The sequence below is a fragment of the Numenius arquata genome, chromosome 4 (genome assembly GCF_964106895.1).
Source record: "Numenius arquata chromosome 4, bNumArq3.hap1.1, whole genome shotgun sequence".
Classification (NCBI taxonomy): domain Eukaryota; kingdom Metazoa; phylum Chordata; class Aves; order Charadriiformes; family Scolopacidae; genus Numenius; species Numenius arquata.
The window spans coordinates 69,599,522-69,624,781 of NC_133579.1; the positions used below are offsets into that span (position 1 = coordinate 69,599,522).

Genomic DNA, 25,260 nt, shown 5'->3' on the forward strand with positions numbered 1-25,260 from the left:
TAGGTACCCAGCTCCCAGTGGAGAAGCAAACGGTGGTAGTGAGCATGTGGTGTGGTACTTGTGTCCACATTAGTGTGGTAGCCCAGATCAGGAGTGCGCCTTTGAAGCGGTGATTTGGTGTGCCTCCCTTTCCTTTAGGTCGATCTAAGATGGGATTTAACTCTAAGAGCTCGCCTGTTCTGCTCTAGCCAGTAATGCGCCTTCAATCCACAGGATGAGCTAACAGCTCGTCTGCAGTAAAACTCTATTTCTGTCTTCAATCAGCCGTATGGCCCGTGTGCGTGAATGCCAAATGTGTTTTCTCAGTACGTACAGTGTCAACAGGACAACAGTAAATAAATCACCTGGAATACTCTTCCATTTAAACTTCAATATGCTTTCAGGATTGGATTCCTTTTCTGTCGCTTTTGATAGTCTCTTATACCTAGACAGTGACCATAGGTTTGTATTATTTCTTCTTGATCGTTTGAATGTTGGGACCTTGCAGTACACTGCTTTATTTAAAATTTCAAGTGGTAAATTGCTTAAATTACAAGAGTGGCACTGATGAATGGCAAAATCAGCTATATAACCAAATGACTGCATGACTTAGTTTTATATGAGCACTCAATTAGGTAGATGAAACATTCATGTCTTCAAGCTTGTTAATGAATTTAATGGCCTAAATTTTCAAGCTGTTACTGAAAATACACCTACTACAACTTCATTTAAGTTGCAGATGAAATTACAGTTGTGTTCCAGCTGCTGATTAGTCTTGTTGGTACACAGAGTGCATGTGATGTCAAGAAAATTGTACAAAAAATGCTCGAGAAAATGAATCTGAATATTAGTAAGTTGGGGACAGAAATGGTTGCAGTTTGCCTCAGGTTTTTTTTCAGAGTTTTCTCTGCAATTTTACTGTTGGCTTTACTCCTTTATTATGTTGTCTGTAAGAACCTACTATCATCCAATTATACTGAAAAATTATAATTTATATTAGAAAGTCTTTTCTTGTCTATACGTATGAATTGTATTTACAGCCTGCAGGAAGACTTACAGGTGAAGAGCTAAGTCAGTTCTCCATATACTAAGTTGCTGTTTAGGATGCTTACCTTAGAAAGCAAGCAGCCCACCAGAATTTTGATGTACCCAACTAGAAATCAAATTCACGTTGTGTGTACGTAGATGGGCTTCTAAGAAGATGACAGCATTGCTTCAGGAGAGGAGTATCTGTCACAAAAAGTAGCCATGTAAGTGATTTTTGTGCTTTGAACTTGTAGAAGATCCAAGAATTTGGGTAAGGTGTGAAACCAGACCTAAATCTGAGGTGGCAAAGAAATTGAGAATCAGTACTTTGCTCATTCATTCAAATAAGTGTCTCGCACTCTTCATGTTACCAGACATTTTCTGTATCAGTAATCAGCTGGGCTGTGTCTTGAGATGAGAGAAGAGCTTACTCTACCACGGCACATTTCTATAGTTATGCTTTTATTTTGAAGTTTACTTTTGGACAAAGCTTAATTATCTGTAATGTGTAAAACCATTTTCTTATACTGGAATATTGTTTTATGAAGTCGGGTGAAGTGTTGACTTCATTATTTCATACATATTAGGCTTGATTATAGCGTCATCTTAAAAATCTATCTGACAGTGGCAAACCTGCATTGTATTTCTTGCCCTGGATCTGTTTGGATCTAGAATTTAGATTTTTCTGAAAAATGTTAGATTTGGTTTTCACAGGGCTAGTACTTCTTGCTGGAGACAAATTTGCAGTGAGGGCCTTTTTTTCTGACCGTATGCCTCTCTGTAGGCAACTTTCTTGCTGTGGTTTATGATTTCCATCGACAGCAGGAACACCGTGTGAGCAAACACTCAGGGAAGAACCGAACAGGCAGTTTGTACTATCTTCAGTTCTAGATATGTGAGCTGCTGCTGCATTGAGAAAATCGGAAATCTGGATGTGTACTGATTCATTTATTCACTCTTGTTCTCTGTAGAGTCTTAGTCATGAATTACCATAATCTCAGGGTTTTCAATTTTATAGTGTTGTGTGTTCTTCCTTGAAATTGTGTTTTATCCACATACAGAAATGTAGGCACACAACTAGGTATTTGCTAGAGAAGTCCAGATGAGCAAAGGCTTTCACTTGGAAAGCAATCTGGTGTTAAGTTTGTGCTCCTTGGATTCTGTAGGATTTTTTTCTGGAAACCTTGGGTAGCCCCTGAGAAAGCCTCCTCTCTTCCAGAACTTTGCAAGGAACTCCCCTCCCAAATTCAAAATGAGGACAGATAGGGCTCTGGAAACTTTTCCAGCCACAGGAATCCATTCCTGTTTTTTGTTTTTTCCGTAGTCTTCTGGTATCATGAGTTGGCGGGGCAGAAAGGATGCAAATTTTCAGTCAGTTTGCAAAGATAGATCTGTTAATCTTGTCTTTATAGTATGTAGTGTAGAGCTATAATAGATGGTGATATTTGCTGGAAAGGCAACACAACCAGGCACACACAGTCCAGGAAGTTTCTGCAGAGCATTGAAGATCTGATCTGATGAACACCTATAAATACTGAAAGGGTGGGTGTCAAGAGGATGGGGCCAGTCTTTTTTCAGTGGTGCCCAGTGACAGGACAAGGGGCAATGGGCACAAACGGGAACACATGAAGTTCCATCTGAACATGAGGAGGAACTTCTTTCCTTTGAGGGTGACAGAGCCCTGGACCAGGCTGCCCGGAGAGGTGGTGGAGTCTCCTTCTGTGGAGATATTCAAAACACGCCTGGATGCATTCCTGTCCAACCTGCTCTTGGTGAACCTGTTTTAACAGGGGGATTGGACTAGATGATCTCCAGAGGTCCCTTCCAACTCCTTCCATTCTGTGATTCTGTGTATAGGCCAGGTTTGTTTAGCTATAGTCCTTTTTTCTCTTTGTGAGCTGATGCATCAGTCTGTAAAACACTAGAGGCTGTACAATGATTGATTATGATTGGCATATCCACATCTGGGAGGTATGTAATGGATGGGTTTGAGTGGTATTTAAGGCAATTGAGGATGAAAATTATGAGAAAAGTAGATAACATTATAGCAAGTTATCTAACTGTCTTCCCCATCTCTGTGTTCTAGTGCTGTTGTCAACGTAAGACCAGCATGCTTCTGGGTTTTTTTCCAAAAGGTTTGGAATGTGTTTGGGTGGAGGACAGGGAGAACAGGCAAGGAGCTGCCAGAGGTGAATACTGTCTCCTTAAGGTCTGCTGGCCCTCAGATGGGTGCCAAGGCATGTATATGCCATAACAGGAGAGGTGAATGGTTTCGTATCTCTGCAGGTCTAATCTAGCATTTGTTGAACACCAAGCTGTTTACCTGATCATAAAGTTCCTGGTATTTTATGACTGAGAAGCATGAAATACTTATGTCTAAGACAGGAGTTCTCAAAAGGGCTAGAGAGGCAAGGTGGTAGTGCTGCAGTTTTTAGTATCTCCAAGGATGAAGCCTTAACAACCTCTCTGGGCAACCTGTTCCCGGTGCTTAGTCACCATCATAGCAAGAAAGTGTTTCCTGATGTTCAGGTGGCATCTCCTGTGTTTCTGGGTCTTACAGTGCCCCAGCTTCTATCAGTGGATCTAAATTGTGCTCGGCGTTTCTTGCACTGTGCTCCGGCTGCGCTTGATAATACTTGTATTACCTGAGTTTTCCCTTGTCAAGGATAACCCAGCGCACAGACTCTGGCTGCCCCTGTTTTGTACAGCTGTAAAACTGAGGAGCATTGTGGTCAAATATGTTCTTTGGAAGGATAGTTTCCTTTCAAAATATTTGATCAATAGTAGCCAATTATTAAAAGCTGTCCTCCATTAAAATAGCTTTCTCTAGATGCTATTGACATATTGCATCAAAGTATGGAAGAAAGGAGGGAAAAGCATGTGTTCTGAGTAAAAGGTTCATCTTCCAAAAGAGGTCGACAACAGTGACACAAAAGCTTGCGAGCCTTGGAAGTTTTCCTTTACCAATTTAAATTTCTTTGATATTTTCTGTCACCTTCTGCAGAGTTTTAGCATTACTAAGTTTTTAATGCTACAAACAGCCTCTCAAACACTTACCAGCTCCTGTGTTCATTAAGTTCTCCTTCCAGCTCCTCATATGGATTTAACCTTCTTCACTGTTCATAAAGGAAGATATATGAACTTCAAGCTGATGCTTTATTGCCAGAAGCTGAGGGCAAAAGTATAATTTATAAGGTGAATATTAGGGTGTAATGCCTGTGACATCCATATTGCTTATCAAGGAATGTCTTTTTCTTTCCAGCAACTGAAAAATAAATGTGTTTTTCAGAGCTTGGTGTCCCTTCTCAGTTTCATCACTTAGATTTTTTTTTTTATTTTTTTTTTTATATGGCCGGACGTCTTGGTAAAAAGGCAGGTTTCTCATGAGAGGATGAGGGAGAATTTGAATTAGAGAAGAAAAGAAGGTACAAGTTTTAGGGAAACTAATAGAAAAGATGTCAAGTGCCAGGGATGGTAGCTTGATGTAAGACACTGGATAGTTCTGGAGGGGGCAGAGGGGCAAGAACACAGCAAATTCAAACCTGAGGACAATGGTGAGGAAAATACGGTCTTGTAAATCAAAACTGTGTACTTTGGGTTTAAAGCACCACATACCTCGCATGCCAGATTCATTGCTGGAGTTTCTTCCTGCTGTGGTGCATCCTTTCTGTGAGCAGTACAACCCTTCCAAGGATTGCATTTTGTATTAGATACGTCTTTCATTGTCTCCCAAGCTGGAGGAAGAGAAGGTTCTGAATCATACTCTTTAACGCCTTAAGAGTTCAAGTATAGTAGTGCCCGTCTTAGATATTCTCTGTCAGTTAGTCCTGCTGGTAGCATTTTAAAGCCCTGTAATTGATCAGACTTCCTATTACCTGAAGCTGCTCTTCTAGATGAAAATGGCATAGCATCTTTCTCAAAAAAAATATGTGAATGAATAATTTCCATGGCTTGACTGAGACTTTTATACTCCCTATATTCCCAATTGCTTATTTTATCCCTTCATTATCATCTGTCATCTTCCTTATTTCCTTAGGCTTCAGTTCTGTTAACTGTTTCCATTACAATAGAGAGGTCATTTTAAGATTTTTGAAAGGACAATTGATAAAACCCTACTTTGGTTTTAAAAGGAGACTGTCAACTCTATTATGCACTTACCTTTTAAAAATCACATCCCTTACTGCATATGTATGTATTTATGTGTGTCTCAACTGTCCTTCCCACCTGGGGTTCCTAAGATATGGGAAGCGAAAGACTGAAACCCACGATTTCCTGGGCATCATGGGCATAAATCTGTTCTGTGCACACAAAAAAAAATAATAGCAGTCTCTATAAGAAGGAATTTTAGGTGATTGCTGTCTTGCATATATGGTGAAAATGAAGCATTTTGAAGGGAGTAGTTTTTTGTTATGAAAATGACAGCTATTAATACAAAGAGATCAGCTTTTAATATATAGTCATAGTTTCTTCTTATCTTAACTAGTTACTTAAAAAAAAAAAAAAGGGAAGGAACTGGGCAACTCTCCCCAAAACCCAGGCATCAGTCCTGAGGGATAAACCTGGGTCTAACAGAAGGATCCGTGCTGCTCTTGACCTGGGTAGTTTTGCCCTGAAGACTCATCAGTGAATTTTGTAGGAAACTGACTGTGGTCTTATTAAAATGTGTTTCATATGTTTTTCTGGAATATAGTCTCATATATTGTTGTGCTTAAGAAGAAATCGGTGAATAGTATGAAAATCAGAGGATTTAAGAAAGAAATATTGCATGATTAAGTAGGCTTTGTGCTTGGAGCTTCATTTGGGAAGCCTGCATTACTTCAATTTTCTTTTACTATGTTTCTTGATGGTGACATTTTTCTTATTTATGTGGTTGTCCTGATTTCAGCTGGGATAGAGTTAATTCCTTCTAGTATCTGCTGTGTTTTGGATTTAGGATGAGAATAACGTTGATAACGCATCTTGTTTTAGTTGTTGCTAAGTGATCTAGTCGGGGACTTTCTTAGCTTCCCATAGAAGCTGAGAGGGAGCATAGACAGAACAAGCTGGCCAAAAGAATATTCCATACCATAGATGTCATGCTGAGTGTATATATATGGGGTTTGGGCCAAGGGGTAGGAACCCACGATCGCTGTATCACTTTATTTTGTATATTCTTTTATTATTATTATTATTATTATTGTTGTTGTGTTATTTTCCTCTTCTGTTCTAGTAAACTGTCTTTATCTCAACCCATGAGAATTTTTTCATCTTTTCCTTTTCTCTCAACCCTACGGGCGAGGGGGGAGGATGGAGCGGCTGCACGGTCCTTGTTGCTGGCTGGGGTTAAACCACAACAGTAGTAAATTAAAAGAGATTAAACAATGACGTTGACAGCCATTAACCTCCGGTTTCTTTATAATTGTATTGTAATTTTACAGTAGGATTCTGGGAGGGAAGAAAAACTGTAAGAAATTTTTCATGGATTCCTCACAGAATACTTAGGGGAGATTACCTTTTCCTATGGCACATTTGTGCCTACTGAAGTATTACATCACGTTTCAGATGAAGGTACTTAGCGCACATTTCACAAATGGCAGAAATGTGTAGATTTCACTAATCTTCCAAAGCAAAGTAGCAAAAGGAATACCGGTCACTAGAGAGGAAAAAATATGAGGAAGCACACACCAATTCAAAATCCTTTTTTTTTTTTTTTTTTTTCCCCTTAAGGTATCTCAGGTTTTTCCAACCAGTGTTCAAGGAAGAAATATAATGTTTTTCAATGAAAATAGGAAGACAACATTGCAGATGCAGAGCTACAACTCACACAGACCTAGATGCTACTCCTGTTTGCACATTTCTCTTTCACGTAAAGCATACTCTTAACCCTGTAGAAAGCAAGAAACTCTTTTTAAGTGTAGATTTTTAATTACCCAGAAGGAACGATACCAGTGGAGTAATGGAAATAATGTGTGTGCGTGGCTAGCCCTCTAATGTGTCAGTGTTCGTGCTGCGATGGGAAGGATATAAGCACGGAGTAAACTAGTTTTCAGAGAGTGATACAACCCTTAGAATGACATAGTAATTTTTTTTATCAAGTCCCCCTTTGTTTCAAAAAAAACTAAAAAAATCTTTTTATCCTTGCTGTTACATAACATGCATAATAGCAATTCCAGAATAAAGGAATGGAAAACGTGCAGTATTTAAAGTACTAGCCTAGATTTGAAAGTACTTCAGTAAGTTGAAAGCTGCTTTTGCCATCCAGAATTTGCAGTAACAAAGTCAGTTTTGCAAGAGATTAAGGATACTGTTGCTGTAGGTAAAAGTTTAGGGGAAGTAACTTCTTCATCGTATTCTTCTGGCATAAGTTACTACTCCATAATGAAAGTGATTGCATGAAATACAGATTACTCCAGAGCTGATCTTTGGCACAAAAAGGTGTTTGAATGGGAGTTCTGTATCACTAAAACACGGAAAGTTCTTCAGTAAAGCTTTTCAAGCATTATATGTTTCTCTGAAATTCCACTTTTCCAGTTACTGCACTGGGTTTACTATTCATGTCAAAATGGAGAAACGAGATATATATGTACCTTCTTACTGTATTCTTGCATGAAATTCTACAGTTCTCTTTCTTCTTTCTGTTTGTCAGAGACGTATCCTGAATTTTTTCTTTCTCCTTGATAAAATAGTTTTCCTGTCAAAATTACAAATGTGCAAAGAAAGGAGAATGGGATTTCACTGTGCAGGGGGATGTTGAGATACTCAAACTGGCTCCATCCCCATTTACAGGACAATCAAAACTCTCAAAATTACTGCGAAAAACCAGGTCTAACTAGGTCTGTTGTATGTTCAGACATGCATAGATGAGTAGGGAAACAAAGGTATGCTTATTCAGCTGTGGAAGAGGAAGGTCCAGGCACATGGCATTGATACGTGTAGCACAAGGGATAGACACAAAGTCCGCTTCAGGAGAAATCACAGGACATAGTTCACTTCACAGCTGCTGCTTATAGATTCTGAAATACCTTGAGCTGCTGATGAGTTATTGCAAAGGCCTAATACAATATCTGCTAATTAAAGAGGAACATGGATTTTGGAAAGCCTCAGATCATTAACTGGATAAGAAAAAAAAAAAATCCAAGAGCGATAGGAGAGAACAGTGAGAGTTTCACTTTCACACATTTAGACTATTAACTAGAGCTAAAATTAACCAAGGTGCTGGTTCACATTTAGATCATGAGACTGAAATGGTCTTGCATTTCTCTGTGTTTCCTACAAGGAGCAAGCGCACAGCTTGTGCACGGTTTCTGAAAGTATCGAGCTGCTAGGCTTCCATTGCAGCTTTTTTCTCTTCTCTGAAATGGAGATGCTGATCCTCCTGGAGGCTTTTAGAAAGCAAACTGTGCAATCAGAAAGTTCTCTAGCCAAACCAATCAAACCTTGGGCCGAAAAGCACCTGGCTTAATTATACTGCGGACTGCCCCAGTGCCTGGGTTAACATCAAGACAGCTCTATAAGGAGTAGCTGGGCCATTCTCACAGTCCTGGAATGACAAGTGTTGCAGTTACACGTATTGTGTCCATGGCACCTCTCCTAAGAGAGCTGGCTCCTCTCTCTAGCGTGCAGGGTCAGTGCTTGCTTGCTCTCCGAGGGCAGCTCGTGGTCTGTTCGCAGCTGCAGCAGCAGAATGGAGTGCGTGTGAGGATGCTGCTGACTACCCTTGTACGGGCAGTGGTGGTGATCTTGTTCTTAAAAATTTCAGTATTATCAGTAATACAGGTTTGTGTTTTTTTTTTATCATAAATCTTACATGGTAGGCGCTATAGCTAAAGCTCAAGGGGACTGACTGTTTTTTGCTGCTTTCTCCTGGGATGGTTCTTTCTGGAGAGAATATCTGAATTGCTCTTCTTGCACATTTCCTAAACAACATGAATAAATTGTTTCTGAGTAACACAGAACATGAGGTTTTTTCAAATCAAACCTATCAAATATAAATGCCGGTTGAATTTTTTTTAACTTTCTTTCCTTTTTCAACGAGACTTTTTCCGAAGTCGATCTCCATATGGATATGATGTTGTTTTTGTGCCAAGTTTCTTTAGCATTTGGTGGTTTAATAAGTGAGATATTCTCCACTTTAACTATCGCCTAAATCTAATAAATTTTACATTAAGAATAATGTAAGTTGTTTTAGTTCTAGAAATATTTTTTTCATTGTTCACTAAATGGCTGAACAGTGGGACTTTGAATTTGTGTGAGATATTTTAATATGATTCTGAGGTATCTTCACGTTTTCCTCTTCTATATGGAGCATTAAAATCATTGCAAATTGCTAAAATGCATCTAAGCTGCACAAGACTGCTTTTCTCACAAAGTAGTGATTTATAATACCTGTGTTTGTGTTAGACCATGCAGGATGGGAATTTTGAAAAAGCTTTGAAATACAGTCTGGTTAGCGTGACCTTAGAAGAAAAGAAAAGAAGCCTTTAGCTTCTTTTACTGTCTGCTGTGAAAATACCTAGAAGCTGTTTAGATGCAATAATATAATACTATCCAGTCCAGATGTGCTTGTGTGTGCAGTTAATACAATTTGAATTGCACCTGATGTTGACGTTATTCCTATTAATGGACATAGTGATTACCCAAGTGAGATGAGGAAGAGAAGTGTCTTTGGAAAAGTGAACAATAACATAAACTTCTAAGTGTTTTCAGTAACAGATCTGAAAGCTAGTGTGTCTTACTATATTGAGAATTCATTAAAAACAAACTTAGTCATCAATACCATTTTTTCTTAATGAGTTTTCCTACTTCAATGCTATGTGGCTTAACTGTGTAAGTCTACATGACATTTGAGTTCTAACAGTTTTGATATTTTGGGGGAAGGATAGACAGTTAAAATTCTGTATGTTACTAGAATTAGGAAAGTGCTGTTAAAGTATGTCTTTATTTTCTACATTTACTTTAACACTAAATAGGCTTCATTTGCACTTTCCATAAGAAATGTCCTGGTATCTGCAAATGAACTGAGAATCTAAGATGCTACTTTTTACTAGTTTATACAGGAGCAGAAGTTTGGTACCGTAATGTAGGTCGTCAGGCATAAGAGTATTTACCTTGTTCTCCTTGTCTCCTTAAATGTGCTAATAAATGTTAAAGTATGTACAGGAATTGCTGTTACATTTCTCTTTTCTAACCGTTACTGTCTGTAATGATTTAGTGAATCTGTGTATAACTTCGAGTCTGGGTGAAGTAATGAAATTGATTTCTCACTAATGCGTCAATGTATTTGAAGTAGAAGTCTTTCTGCAGTCGTTGCCTTTTATCACTGCAGAGCCATTAACTAATAGCTTCCACCCTGGGACAATGGAATGACTAGAGCCTGAGGGAAAATAATTTTCTATAATAGATCTGCAAGAAGCACCAGTCTACAACAGCTGGATTTTGTAGCAGCAGACTATAGAAACCAAGTATTTGTTACTATAGTTTAAGAAAGAGGGCTGAAAAGTGACGAGGCATTCACATAATCGGAGAGAAAGAACAGAGGTAGGCTTTCCAGCAGAGGATTCTTGTTTAACCATGAGACCAGCTGAAGAAGAAAGTGCAAAGCATTGGAAAACAACACTTCAGTTTGGAGAAGAGTCCGTGTGCAGCAGGGAGGGTCCCGGCACCCTTGGAGGACCCCGACCTTAAGCCTAAGGAGGGATCTAGACTAGTGAGGGCAAGAAATCAGGTGAACGTATTTGTCTGTTTATCTAGCTCTGTTTTTCCTGTGCTTCTGGAGTAAAGATGAGTTTGTCTCAGAATCAAGAATGAGTGTTTTGTTTGCTTTAATTAGCATATAACCATTAAGTGAACTGTAAAATCAGCATTGCTGAGGTCAGAGGTGGAGGAGATAGTTTGCATAAGCTACCTGGGAGTCAGAGTGCCCTGGGCAAGTCCTAGGAGCCTACAGCAGAGGTGCACGGGGTGGAAGAGGAGGGAGAGCCTGTGCTGACGAGATCCCAGCTTAACCCCAACCCAGGGAAATGGGAGCTAGCTGTTGATCCCATCTGAGGAGCTCCCAGACAGGGAGAACCTTTGATGTGTAATGCTACCCCTTGAGATTGTTTTGAACAGTCCCACAGCCAAACTGTCTCACAGGTAGGAGTGGAGAGTTTTCAGAACAACACATAAAGGGCAGTTATCGGATGCTGGCTCTGTAGCCCAGCTGGGAGAGGTGCTATTGTGTGAAACATTTTATTTAAGTATTGCCTAGATCCAAAAAATGTCCAGAATACAATTCAAGTTTGAAGAAATGAAGCCCACAAGAAACTAGGATAATGGGAAATGAGTTGGGAGTTCTCAACTTGGGGACCTGGACTTCTCAAGAAGTGGGCCCATGTGAACCTGATGAGGTTCAACAAGGCCAAGTGCAGGGTTCTGCACCTGGGTCGGGGCAACCCCTGGCATCAATACAGGCTGGAGGATGAAGGGATTGGGACCGGCCTTGCCAAAAAGGGCTTGGGGGTACTAATGGATGAAGAGCTGAACATGAGCTGACAATGTGCACTCCCAGCCCAGAAAGCCAGCCGTACCCTGGGCTGCATCAAAAGAAGCATGGCCAGCAAGTTGAGGGAGGTGATTGTTCCCGTCTACTCTACTCTGGTGAGACCACACGTGGAGTACTGCATCCAGCTCTGGAGTCCTCAGCACAGGAAAGACATGGACCTGTTGGAGCGGGTCCAGAGGAGGGCCATAAAAATGATCAGAGGGCTGGAGCGCCTCTCCTATGAGGACAGGCTGAGAGAGTTGGGGTTGTTCAGCCTGAAGAAGAGAAGGCTCCGGGGAGATCTTATTGTAGCCTCTCTGTACTTAAAGAAGGCTTATAAGAAAGAGTGGGACAAACTTTTTAGCAGGGCCTGCTGTGACAGGACAAGGGATAATGGCTTTAAACTAAAAGAGAGAGGATTTAGACTAGATATAAGGAAGGCATTTTTTATGAGGGTGGTGAAACACTGGAACAGGTTGCCCTGGGAGGCGTCGATGCTCCATCCCTGGAAACATTCAAGGTCAGGTAGGATGGGGCTCTGAGGAATGTAATCTAGTTGAAGATGCCCTTGCTGATTGCAGGGGGGTTGGACTTAGATAGCCTTTAAAGGTCCCTTCCAGCCCAAACTATTCTATGATTCTATGGTGACTTGACCTGCTTAAGGGTCTGTTGCCTGTTCTGCCACCTTGCAGAATCAGCATCTCCAGCTTGGCTCCTGTGATTGCCAGACCCAGAGGAGGAGAACTAGAAATCTAAGTGGATTTGAAAAACCTGAGCTCTTAGTGTTCACTCACAAGGGGAGGAATAAGAAAAAATTTCCCTCTGCCTTCAACTTCAGAGCACTTGTACCACACACAGGGGGCAGTTCTTTCCTCTGGTGGGGTCAGAATTTAGATAAGAAACTCTAAGCAACAGATTATTTTGGAGTTATTTCTGTTTCTCCACAGGAGCTAATACCGGGTTCCAGTATCCTGCTCCAACTCACATAAAGATACAGCTCCCCCAGCACTGGGTGAATGTTGAAGCACTTGTTATTACCACCACCAGTGCCCCATTTCAGCAGTCCATAGATATTAATCTATCATCTTTCTAGCCCTTTGCTGTACCCTCTCCAGCAGTTCCCCAGTTCAAGAAGGACAGGGAACTGCTGGAGAGGGTACAGCAAAGGGCTACAAAGATGATTAGGGGCCTGGAGCATCTGTCTTATGAGGAAAAGCTGAGGTACCTGGGTCTTTTTAGTCTGGAGAAGAGAAGATGGAGGGGGCATCTGATCAACGCCTATAAATACTTAAAGGGTGGGTGTCAAGAGGATGGGCCCAGTCTTTTTTCCGTGGTGCCCAGTGACAGGACAAGACGTAATGGACACAAACTTGAACATAAGAAGTTCCATCTAAACATGAGGAGGAACTTCTTTCCTTTGAGGGTGGCAGAGCCCTGGAAGAGGCTGCCCAGAGAGGTGGTGGAGTCTCTGTCTCTGGAGAGATTCCAAACCCGCCTGGACACGTTCCTGTGTGACCTGCTCTGCGTGGACCTGCGTTGGCAGGGGGGTTGGATGAGATGATCTTCAGAGGTCCCTTCCAACCCCAGATCATTCTGTGGTTCTGTGTAATGTCATTTTGCATCTGTGGGTTTGAAGGAATGGAGAGAGGGGTAAGAAAGATGTAAAGTAGAAGTTCAGGATGAGGGGAACTGGTAACATAGAGCTTCAGTTTACCTGTCAGTGAGAGAGCTGGCATGAAGACTCTGAAGAGTAGCCTAGCATTGGCCCTAGGGTAATTTAGGCAGCATTTTTTCCTTTAGTCAGGCTGAATGCTTCAGAGCAATTTATAAGCTATTAAACAATTTAGATTTTTCCTAAGTAATATGAACGGATATCTAAATATCTCTTGAGAATAAGGAAACCAAGAAGTACATTAACAACTGTTAGCGAAGGTTTTTAATCCTCGTTTCTGTGCCACTACTGAGACCTAGGACATTAGCTGGAATGCTGTAAGGCAATGTTGTTCCGATCAGGAAAAATAGCTGATATATTACAGCCCTCTAGTTTCCCTAATGAATTCTAAAAGTACTTTAAGTTTCACGTAATAACTAATGTGCATTAATCTTGACCCCTGCAAGTCTGTGATGGCTGCTAAACAGCAGTGTGTATCAACAATTAAAAAGCCTGCCTGAAGCATGTGCTAAAAATACTGGTAGAAGAGAAATGGTGCTGCTTCTTAATGCCGGGGGGAAAAACCCCAGTAATCAAAATGGGTATATCGTCCCATTTGTGAGTAGTTTATCAATCATTTGAAATAGTAAGTTCAGATTTTGTAGAAAACTTGAACTTATTTTGGAAGTCTGTTGCGTCAAGCTGATTGTGGAGAATTGTCCCTACGTGGTTATCAGGCAAGCACGTGAAAAGCAGGATATGGATGTTTTAATTCTCCCACCCCACAGTAGGCGTCACAGCAGCAGCAGTGTCCTTCACCGTGTGGCTCAAGCGTCCTGCTACCACGTTACGCAGAAGGGGTCCCTGGTCACTGAAGGGTACGTCTGCTGGTTAGAGCCTCAGTTTGCTGTTTCTCAAACTACCAGCGTGGCTTGAGCGTGCCTTTCGCTATCCTAGGAAATATCCTGGAAAACTAAATCGAATACACAACAGTATTTGTTTTGCCAGTTACAGTGAAATAAGTTATCGGACAAACCAGATCCTCGTACAAAAATATATTCCTGCTAGGCAGAGGACCTGTGGAGCTTGTGGACCCAATCAACAAAAATATAGAAGACAGGTCTCAGCTGGTGTTGCTGTTGACTTCAGACCGCTGTGTCTGGAATGGTAATACCTGAAAGTCTGAGAAGAAGGTTTTTAGTGTTCCAGATGTTAACAAGGGTGGGTAAACTGTACCTGAGCTGCAGGGCCAGAACTGCCTGCAAAATCTTGGTACGTGGCCAGGCTTCTCTCTGCCGTGGCTGCACATATGCGCTGCCCCCAGAAGGGTAACCTGGCCGTGCAGGCTAGAAAGGAGCAGGGGTGTATCTGAGTGAGTCCTTGCTCCGGGCAGTTCAGCTGTGGAGCACGTTCAGTCAGTTTGGAAAGGGCATCCAAAGTTATTTTATTCCCGAACTCAGACAGAGGGAAGTGCCTGGTCTTTCTTCCGGTCAGGACCTTGCTCCTGTCCCTGCACCAGTGTGGCCACCTCAGTCTCAGGTAGCAACTAGACAGAGAACAACTTAGAATCATAGAATCATAAAATAGTTAGAGTTGGAAGGGACCTTAAAGATCATCGAGTTCCAGTCTTGTTGCAGTCTTAAATGTTTGAAGTACTGTGACTTCTCCATAGTCGTTTGGGACCTAGAGGAACATGTTTTCACACATTCCTCTTGCATGCATCCATATATCCCACGTAACTTGATAATCCTAATTTAGATGAGTGTATGGCTGGTACCACTACATCGATAAGACCAGGCTCAGCAGCAACCTGTGATACGAAGCATCTTCTCCTTCAGATGTCTTCTTCATTAGAGGTACGGGAAAGGCTGCAGTTGAACAATACAGTGAATCTAGTTTTTGGATAGCACCATCAAAAAAATTTGCAACTGCACAACGAAAAGTACCGGTCAAGTATAAACTGCTTTTGCTAGTTCAAATTTGTTCCAGACGCGTTGACAGAAAAAATTGTCGAGCAGACTGTAGATGGGATCAAGTGCTGTTACTCAGCAGAGCTGCGAGCTGCTGCACTGGGTAGTTTGTCATATCTTAGCTAGTGTGAAAACAACAGGTACGCTGAATTCTCTGCAGTGTGATTTGATTTGGCAGAGAGGCTGGCATATGCCAGTTTGATCCAGATGGAATTTGTGATGCTCAGTGACCCGGTATCGTAGAGATCCAAATTTAATGAATGTAGACCCACTTTTGGGGGAGTTTGTTATTATTGCGCAGTTGAAGAAAGATGGATAGCATTCTGTTTTGAACGTTATCGCATGTATTGGTATGCTGTACATATCGTCTACACAAACCTTGTAAAACTGATGTAAAAGTCATGTAGTTCTGTCAGGTACTTTTACAACTTTAATTCAATTTTTTCTTATTTGTAAATCAAACCTTGACACCACTTTCTGCTGTTTCTCATGGACACCTAGCGATTTCTAGCCCAAATTTCTAACAAATTTAAATTCAACATTTCTTCTACCAAGAGGCGACTTCCTGCCTTGATGTCATTTCATCTTGTAATTTACTTGCTTTTCTAAAACATCTTGAAGCGTACTGCAATGTCTGAAGCAAAATGTTGGCTTAAAATGCAACTTTTTAATGATGATCAGTTATTTTCTAGGTTGTTTGTAGCTTTGTATTTCACTGCTGTGGTATCTCCAAAACAAAGTCTTCCCAGACCTGTTTTACTGCATGGAAAAAAGATTTATTGTATAAAGTTTCTACCAATAAATCAAGAAAAATCTAAGCTGGCAGGGCTGAGAATTTGGGGAAGGAGGAGGTGGAGGGGTGGGAAGTGCCACGATAGCATGTCTTGCCATTGGGAGTGCTGAAGTTTTCTGACAGAGAAATAGAAGTAGTAGCGGAAGGTAATATTCCAGGAAAACATTGTATGATACAGAGGAGCAAACCTCGCAGCTGGTTGCCAGATGAGGAGATCTCACTTAAATGTTCCCAGCAGTACCACGGTATCTCCGGTACCCTCACGACAGCTGTAACGCCCCAACACCTGCACAACGTTACCAGTGTCCATACAGAGTCGGTGATGGGTTCTGTTTGATATTTTATGATGAAACAGAGATATTCTTAGTTAGTAGTATTGTGAGCAAAGCCATTATTCAGTGAATGAACATCCTAGAAGGATGTTTGTTTTAGCTATTTGCAATTTAATCTTGATAATTTATTGAAAACAATGACAAAGTAATAGAAGAGTTAGTAAAACTCGGAGTTAAAAGCTTTGACAAAATCTTCTTAGCTTTCGATATAACTGAGTGTAGCCCGTAACTTATGTATTAACATACATATATTAAGATAATCTGCAAATATCTAACTTAAAAAGCCACCACATAAGTAAGAGAATACCAAATCCTACTTCCAGCTTTCTTGGTTAGCACAGTCAGTGTGTTATGAGCTAAATGATATCTTTAGTTGTTAAGATGCCCAATGATGAATGAAGAACGATGCCAATGATGACTGAAGACTGTTTGTTGTCAGTGTGTGGGTGATGCTGGCAAATCTGACCAGGATGACGGGGCAGGTGCATCCCAAGCATTACTTTGCAGCACTGGGTCTTTAAACTGTAGTTGTACTCCGTTGTATTGGCACAGGGGCACCTCCACACACTCAGTATGCTCACAGGATGAGAAAAATGAAGGTAGTTCGGCTTTTCTCAGAGAAAATCAGATGCTTTTTCTTTTTCAGCTCCTTATTTTGATGTACTGTTTTGAATTTTCCAAATTGCCTGTACATCTTACGTTTTTTGCCCATTTTTCATCTTAATTTTTTTTACCGCGTGCTACCATTTTTTAAAACAAAGCTCATATTTAGATTTCTAGTGATTAAACTTAGATTGTTATTCTTCACTGTCTGAGACAACCTTCTGCAGTGCTTCCCGTAACAGGAATTATTTGAGTGGTGCTGTTTGCAAAGGACTTTTTTCAAACCAAATCCAGTTAGAGTTGCCGTACTCTACCTATTGGGCACTGGTGAAGGAAGGCTCGAAGCTTCTTTTGCTCCCTGCTGGTCCTTGGTGTCTCCTGTTATGGCCTTTCAGAGCTACCCAGAATCTCCACAGAGCTATAAATCTACCATCTGACATTTGTTAGTCAGGATGGGTAATATTTGTAAACTAGAAGAAGCTGGAGAGAGAACTGGATTCATAAAACAGAGGCCTGGTTTAGCTTTAAAAATATTGATACGTTGATGGACGTGTGGTTTTTTTGTCTGAATTTTGGTTAGTTCCCCTGTTGGGGGGGTTTACTCAACTGCAGTCGTCTAGAAAGGGGGTGAGGTTGTTGAGGAAAGGTGAACAGATCCTCATGTTTCTGTTTGAGGGATGATATGCCAGAGAGCGTCTGTGCCTTTTCCATTATGGAAGTGTCGCGTAACAGTCTGGCATTCCCGCGTATTGAAAAGGGTGTTTGATTTTGGTTGTCTTCTACAAATCAATGACAGTATTTGTTATGTGATACAAAACTGCCACTGCACTTTGGCCTTTTGAAGAAATAGTCAACGTTGCATGTTGTAAACACCTTCTTATAACAACTAAGTGGATTATTTTTAAACCACTTGAATTTAATAAAATAACAAGTAATATTTTAGAGACGCGGTTTACTTTTCTGTGATTTAGTTATCTAAGCAAAACTGTAGATTCAACTTTTCAGTTTTGAATTATCCAATTTAATTACTATCTGTATCTAATTAGCTCAGTGCAGAGAAAACTAGTTCCGTGCACAGTCTTTCACTTTAAAGCTTTATTGCTACACTTTATTTTTGAAATATCCCAACCAAAGGTTTAATCGTTAAGAAATAACCGTTTTCAAGAAGTTGGGGTGGGTTTTTTGTTATTAAACTTTCCCATTGGTCTAAATATCAGGAAAATACAGCCTTGCCAAATGGACGATTTTAGCAAAACTTACAACATATCCACGTTGACACATTGTAGTAATTTTTGAATTTATTTTCAATTTTCTGTGACTTGCTGATTTTAAAAAAACTCTCTTTCAATTCAGATATACATTGAGTGTTTACTTCAGAGCACTACGAAGCTGTTAAAATAGTTTTAAAAGTTTTCACGGTAGTTTCTCACTGTTGGAATAGCGTGCAGGTGTGCTACATTTTAAAGCCCAAAGGCGCTGAAGCTGTGCAGAATTTAATTAGATCTCACTTCACCGTTGTGCCAGGGAAAATACATTTCGGAGCCATCGGTTGGAATTGGTGGGTTTCTGCGAAGATGTTTTTGTGAAGAGCGCTGAAAGCGTTGCCGCTCATCCAAGTGCAGGATCTCTTCCCGCGCGCCGGGGCTGTGCAATCAACATTCTCTGTGTGTTTTTTCTGCATATTACGTTTCTGGATCATCCTGTAATTCCGCAGACGACGTCGGATGAGTTCGTGAGGAAATATGTGAAGGGTCTGGCGTTTGTTCGTGCTACACTAAATATTGTCCTGTTTGTCATAGCGTGAGCGTAAAGTAGAAACACACGCTCCCGCTTGCCAAAGCAGGGGTTAGTGTGATTTGTTGCTACGCCAGGGCTAGGGAGGAGCACCAGAAAATTCGATGTTCCTGCACAGATGCATGAGGGAGATTGCCAGAGAGCAGGCACCTGAGTTTTACAGTCCTGCTATGGACAATTGCTCACTCTCATATCAAGCATACATAAAAAGCTGAGAGAGGTTATCCTGCCCCTCTACTCTGCCCTGGTGAGGTCCCATCCGGAGCATTGTGTCCCGTTCTGGGTTCCTCAGTTCAAGAAGGACAGGGAACTGCTGGAGAGGGTAGAGCAGAGGACCACAAAGATGATTAGGGGCCTGGAGAATCTCTCTTATGAGGAAAGGCTGAGGGACTTGGGTCTTTTTAGTCTGGAGAAGAGAAGATGGAGGGGGGATCTGATCAATGCCTATAAATACTTAAAGGGTGGGTGTCAAGAGGATGGGCCCAGTCTTTTTTCCGTGGTGCCCAGTGACAGGACAAGAGGTAATGGGCACAAACTTGAACATAAGAAGTTCCATCTAAACATGAGGAGGAACTTCTTTCCTTTGAGGGTGGCAGAGCCCTGGCACAGGCTGCCCAGAGAGGTGGTGGGGTCTCCATCTCTGGAGGTGTTCAAAACCCGCCTGGATACGTTCCTGTGCAACCTGCTCTGCGTGGACCTGCTTTGTCAGGGGGGTTGGATGAGATGATCTTCAGAGGTCTCTTCCAACCCCATATCGTTCTGTGATTCTGTGATGCATCCCATGTTAAGAAAATATAACTGCAAAACTTGGAACATCTCCCTGAAAGTTTAATCAGCTTTTCTGTCCAATGTAGTGTATTCATGCCCGCAACACTGATTTTCAATCTGTATGTTCTCAGATCTCACGTCCTTTAACCTTGTTGGCCTAGTACTGGACTGGCATCTTCAAAGTTGGTTGAAGAACATTTTTCCTGGTTTACCAGCTCTAATTCATAACAACTGAAGGACATTGCGACAGAACGAGTTTATCTAAAGAAATTGTTCTCATAGTCAAATTCTTGTGGATGGGGGTCAAATTCCTGTTGTGTGACCAAACTCAGCATCACCCTCTCTCCTTTATGGAAGGCATTTAGGGAAAGCTGTGGGCTAGCTGTGTGTGGAAACTGGGATGGACCTTCTACATGGGGGTTCAGAGGTGTGCCTGGGGCAGCGTAGGTAGTCGTGCAGGGTTGTGATGCTGTTGGAAGGCAGCAAGCTGTTCCAAAATGCCCTTTTCAAACCATTGCCTTCCAAACTGCTCACGGCTGCTATGTCAGTGTTCTCATTAGAGAGTAACTTGACTGTATTTGGTACCAAATTTAAGTGCTGATTTATGATGCCAGTGATAAGCTGATGGCTTGTAAAAGACTAAAGACATTTAGTCTGCAGACTCTGCTTTGTTACTGTACCAATTTCAGAGAATTGAAAAAAGCAGGTCAATTTGCAATAATTTAGAAGTTTACTTCTGATCAGAGCAGGGATGGGGATTGTAGGTATTTGGAGTTTAAAGTATATGTGAGCATTTATTTAACTACTTGCTATAGTTTTGTAGATTTAAAATGAAGTTTGGAAAAGGTTTAGATATGCTTTGTTTAAAACAAGGGTTATGTTGCCCTTTCAGTTCCTTTTAGATGTTTCTATTTTAATGTAGCCCTGTATGTCTTAAAAGGGTGCCGTTGGGATGCAAAACCGACCCGAGACAATTTGCTTTTCAATTATTTATTTTCAGCTAACTATAAATTAGGGGCTTAAGGTAATGGAAGCAATGAATACTGGATTTGATTGCTTTGCTCCATATGGCTCTTTCAGTGAACTAAACTTAAATCGAAATTATAAGAATGAAGTTTACATTCAACCTATAGTTGTAATCGTATTTTAGTGGTCAGTTTAACAGATCAAGAGCTGAATAAATTTATATTTTCAATAATTTTTCCTGTGCTATTTTTCACATGCATACACCATGCTGTATTGCAACTTTGTCATATCTTCTCTTCCTGTTTCTTCATTTGGAATATCACTAAGTATATTTCTCATTAGCATTCCGTAGATTACATTTTCCTAAAACCAACATGTATAATTACAAGTGGGTTTTTTTTACTTTAATATCATTATGAATTACCTTTGTATTTTATTTTAAAATCTTGATAATTCCTTTAAATATATGGTTTTTTAAAATGTAAATCTCTTTTAAAAAAAGATTCCCCCATCACATGAACTGGCGGAGCTCCTAGTGTTGGGTATTACAAAAGAAAAATATTTAATGCAAAAGCAAAGGAAATAGGAATTGTACAAGTTTTTTCACAGACTTGTCAGATATTTAAAGTTCTAAGTTTAGTCTTTTGGAAAGTTTAACTGTTCCTTTACAAGGCTAAAGATATTCAGTTACTATCCATATGTTTGGGTTTTAATATCAGTCAAGCAAAATTCCTTTTAAAAATGCAAATTAGGCTAATGGAAGCCTGCAACACACTGCTGAATCATTTTCTCTAAATATGAAGGAGGAATCCTGTACGTGCTTAACTTTTCCACTGAAAAGCGTGATGCACTATGGCTCTGAAACTGGAGATGACAAGGAGTGGGCACAAAATAATGAGGAAAATATACATTTAAAATTGTTTGTTATGTTAATAGATATGCTGCCATGGGGATATACTGCTTTTCTCTGAAGATAGAAATGATTAATGGGATGTTCTCTCTCTTTTCTGAATTTGCAAATAAAAAATGCAGCACGATGTTACTTCTGTTAGAGTTAGCTTTGCATTTGATTTCATAATACTCATTTAAATGTTTTTGGAATAGCTATGAAGGTGTTTATATCTTAATAAGAACAATACTCATGTTCTCAAGAGTTTTTTTTGTTTCTTTTAGCAGAGGACTGATACTTTGCTGTGTTTTCTTTTTTGTTTTTGACAGTTTTTTCCTCCCCATGAGTAAGTTTTCATATCTCGATTGAATAGAGCTGTCGTTCTAGCCTTGCTGAAAGAACAAAAAGGGACAAAATAGATCACATTCAGGCTTTTGCATTTCCAAAGGTACTGGTTTAATACAACCGCATGAAAGATGAAAATATGTCAGGACTGTCCCTTAAAGTTCTCTGGAAAGTCTCCTTGCAGTCTAGAACTCTGTTCATTAACTTACTCGTTACACTGAGTATTTCAGGCCCCTCTATTTTGTTGATTGTCCTCACTGAAATCTGGTTGCTACGGAGTAGATTTAAATAAAAAGGTGGCTGTGTTGCATAAATCAGTAATTTTGCCAGTCTTTGCCTTAATTATTTAGTAAATGAACAGTTCCTCACTTTTAAGAAATAATCAACTGGCAGTGAGATATTGTTTATGCATAGACCTTTTTTCTGCGGAATCTTTGCTATTGATTTAGGTCCCTGAAAACTCAGAGTATCTGGGCTGGCTCTGAAAACCTGCTTGTTCTGCCACGTTCTATAACACATCACCCGCAGTTGTGTGTACGTGTTTCTTGCGTGTAAATTATCGCTGTCGGGCTGTTAATTTTATTTTTCGGTTGGTAGATACCATCAGTTTCCATAGATGCAGTGTTACAAACAGACGAACACAAATGTTCTCAGCTGGGAACGTTGTGCTATAGATTCCCTCCACATCTATCTGTATCCTTATTTCTCGGTTAGCACTACATGTATACTTCTTATCCACTACTTGCTAAATACGCACGACTTTTTTCTTCTTTTGCTGAGTAAGACCTTTTCAGCTTTAATTCCCAATTAGATTTTTTTTTTTCCCCCCTCCGGCTAATAGTATCATTAATGCCTAAAATAGTGCTGTATCTCTGAAGGCTGAAATCATCATGAAGTGAACAGAGGAAACTCGAGCTCCGTGCGTTTGTGTAGCTTTTAATGGAAATGTGCTAAGATTTCTTCCAACTGGGAAGAAATTTGTGAGTGCTTCCTCGTCCGGGCTGCGTGGAAATCAGTGTTACGCCTGAGAAACTGCCTTTTAGTGTGTTTTAGGCTGCGTTTAGTGCCCTGTAACTCCCTCAGCAGGCCACACTGGAGTTTCAATAGCCAAACATTCAGGAAATGCTTTGACCTCATTCCCGTTTTCCCTTGTTAGGGATTTTGACCCCGGACTGAATCCCAGGAGTGTTACTGGGACCCTTTCCTCCCTGGAGTATTGCCCCTACAACCCTATTCTGAACAGAAAAACCCACTGTGAGGAAGCTCTTGGTAAAGCAGCAGCAGCGTATCTTTTGGTCCCACGGGGGCAGCCGAAAGAAAAAACAGGGTAATAACATAGTGCTACTCGCTTCCCGTTTTGATTGGGGCTCCCCTCCCGGCTTCACACCCCGCCTTGTCCATCTCCCCGAAAAAGGGGAGGTCAGGCATCAGGCAACCAGCCTCCGACTCAAGTACTCTGTGCTCCCGAGAATTAACTGTTTCGGGGGAAATGGCAATAAGAATGCCCCTATTAAATAAAAATTGCGTTGTGTTTCAGTGTCACTTACAAGCTCACAAATTTGACTGCTAATCTTTGTATTTATTTCTTTCGAATATGCGTAGTTTAAGTCAGTATTTATCGAAGGTCTTTCTTGCTGTATGCTGCTTCTCTGTGCCCTCAGAAGTAGAGGGACCGTTGTTAAATGACTGCTTTTTGCTAACAGATAAAAGATCGTTTTATTAATTTTTCATAATTGCAAGCGGATGCAATTCTCTTCTTAGTGAAACCTCACCTAGCAATGAAAAGGACAGTTATTTAAGAGAGAGCCCCTTTGCATTTATTTCTTTGCTTGAAATGTGATCAAATGATCAAGGAAGGATTTTAAGGGTGTTCCTACAGCTCATTATGAATTCTATGCAATGCAAAGTCTTAACTTTATTTTTGTCTCAGAAGTACATGTCTTGATATAAAATTCTCTTTTGGCAGGGAAAAGAGATTTTAGGATTCCACAAATCCAAATTCTTTTGCTTATGGCTACATCCCAGTTGAAGCGTTAGATTTTCCTTGGAGATCTTTCACAACCAGGAACATGATTCCTTCGGCAGGGTTTGGTGCACAGCAGCTTCCTGTTTAAACTGGTTAATTCTCTGGAGATGCTAAGAAATACGGTGTTCAGCCTGGCAGTACTAATCCAAAGAGACATATAAGGGAAGAATAAGACCCCTCCTACGTTTAGAAGCATGAAAGTTTAGAAGCTGGTGCAGTGAGATTTGGTTAATTAGTTAAGGTTTTATTTTTCTAAAAAAAGGAGAAACTTGGATATTTCGAAATCCTATAGCAACATATAATGTAGTTTGGTAATCTCCTTAACACGATGGATTTCTTCTTCCTTTTGGAATGTGAGAGGGAAGTAAATCAACTCATTATTTTCAAACAGTCTTATACGTTGTTTTCATTCCTTGTTTAGAAGAATGGGAGAAATAAAACTCACAGTTCTTTGCACCTACAGCTGACGGTAAATAACAGCAATTAAAAAATCATTTGTGTGAACTAACTACTGTTCATTCATTTAAAAGCAAGCTGCAATATTTTTCGTCTAGACCTGAAAAAAAGTCGAGTCCTTTACCCCCATTTTTGTCTCCTGTTAAATAGTGGTCTGTGTTAGTAAGCAATGAGATACCTCAATTCACGGACATTATCTTTGTTTATCCTTCCAGGGGTCACAAGCGCAAACTGGATGAAGATGATGCTGCCAGTGAATCCAGTAAAGAATCTAGCAATGAAGATGAGGAAGGAAGCAGTTCCGAAGCGGATGAAATGGCAGCAGCACTTGAAGCTGAATTGAACGACTTCATGTGACGTTCACACAGAGGATGGAATTTGTAATTATATTTTACTTCTCATAAACAGATCGGACTTCAGATAAGTCCCTTATGTCAGTACTCAATGTTTTTCCAAAATGTGTGTGTATATTTTGCAAAGCAACACAAGAGGTGACACATTATTTTACAAAATCGGAAATAGATGTTTTTAAGGTGTTTTACTAAAGGAAAATATACTTTTTTAAACAAAAAAAGTATTAAATGAGACTTGGTGTGCTATGCCAAAGACATGCTAGGAGCTCTGCAGAACCTTCGTATACAGAACAGTGATACGAAGATTTGTGATTAAACATATGGCAAACTTTTTTAAAATACTGCAGTCTGTGGTTTATGGGTCATGGTCTTCAAAAACAAAAGGAGGAGCTAAAGGAGATGGAATTGTCTGGGTAGTACAGCAGGAACCTGATGAACTGGTCATCCTTTTCCACAAATAAATGCTATCAAATATAAAAGGATTTTTAAAATAAATTAAAAAAAAAAAAAAAAGATTTATATTTGTATAGAAACAGAGGATGTGATACGCAAGTTTTGTGAACTCTGCACTTGACCCACCTGTCATTTGCTTCTAAGAGAATACATAATGATCAAAACTCATGTTTTTAAGTTACTTTGTGGAATAGTTGGGTTCTTTAGGGACATCGTTTAGTTTTTTGACTTTTCTCCTCTGTAAGCGGAAGTTTAGCACAGCACACTGTGTGATCCTGTACTGCCACAAGAAGCATATTCACCCATTCGTGTTGTCTTGGAGAGAACGAGTGCTACTTCAGTCTAGCTAGGATTT

At 40.3% G+C, this 25,260-nt stretch overlaps 1 protein-coding gene across 2 annotated transcripts in view; it reads left to right on the plus strand.

The window, feature by feature from the left end:
• Positions 1-24,456, plus strand: part of CTDP1 (CTD phosphatase subunit 1) — a 115,734-nt gene extending 91,278 nt beyond the window's left edge. Inside the window, exons 13-14 of one of the 2 annotated variants that reach the window (XM_074146296.1) lie at positions 23,285-23,294; positions 24,315-24,456. In XM_074146296.1, coding sequence (XP_074002397.1) covers positions 23,285-23,294; positions 24,315-24,456 — 152 coding nt within the window. The remainder of the gene's footprint in view (positions 1-23,284; positions 23,295-24,314) is intronic. The other variant, XM_074146295.1, reaches the window with a different exon arrangement.
• Positions 24,457-25,260: the final 804 nt, after the last annotated feature.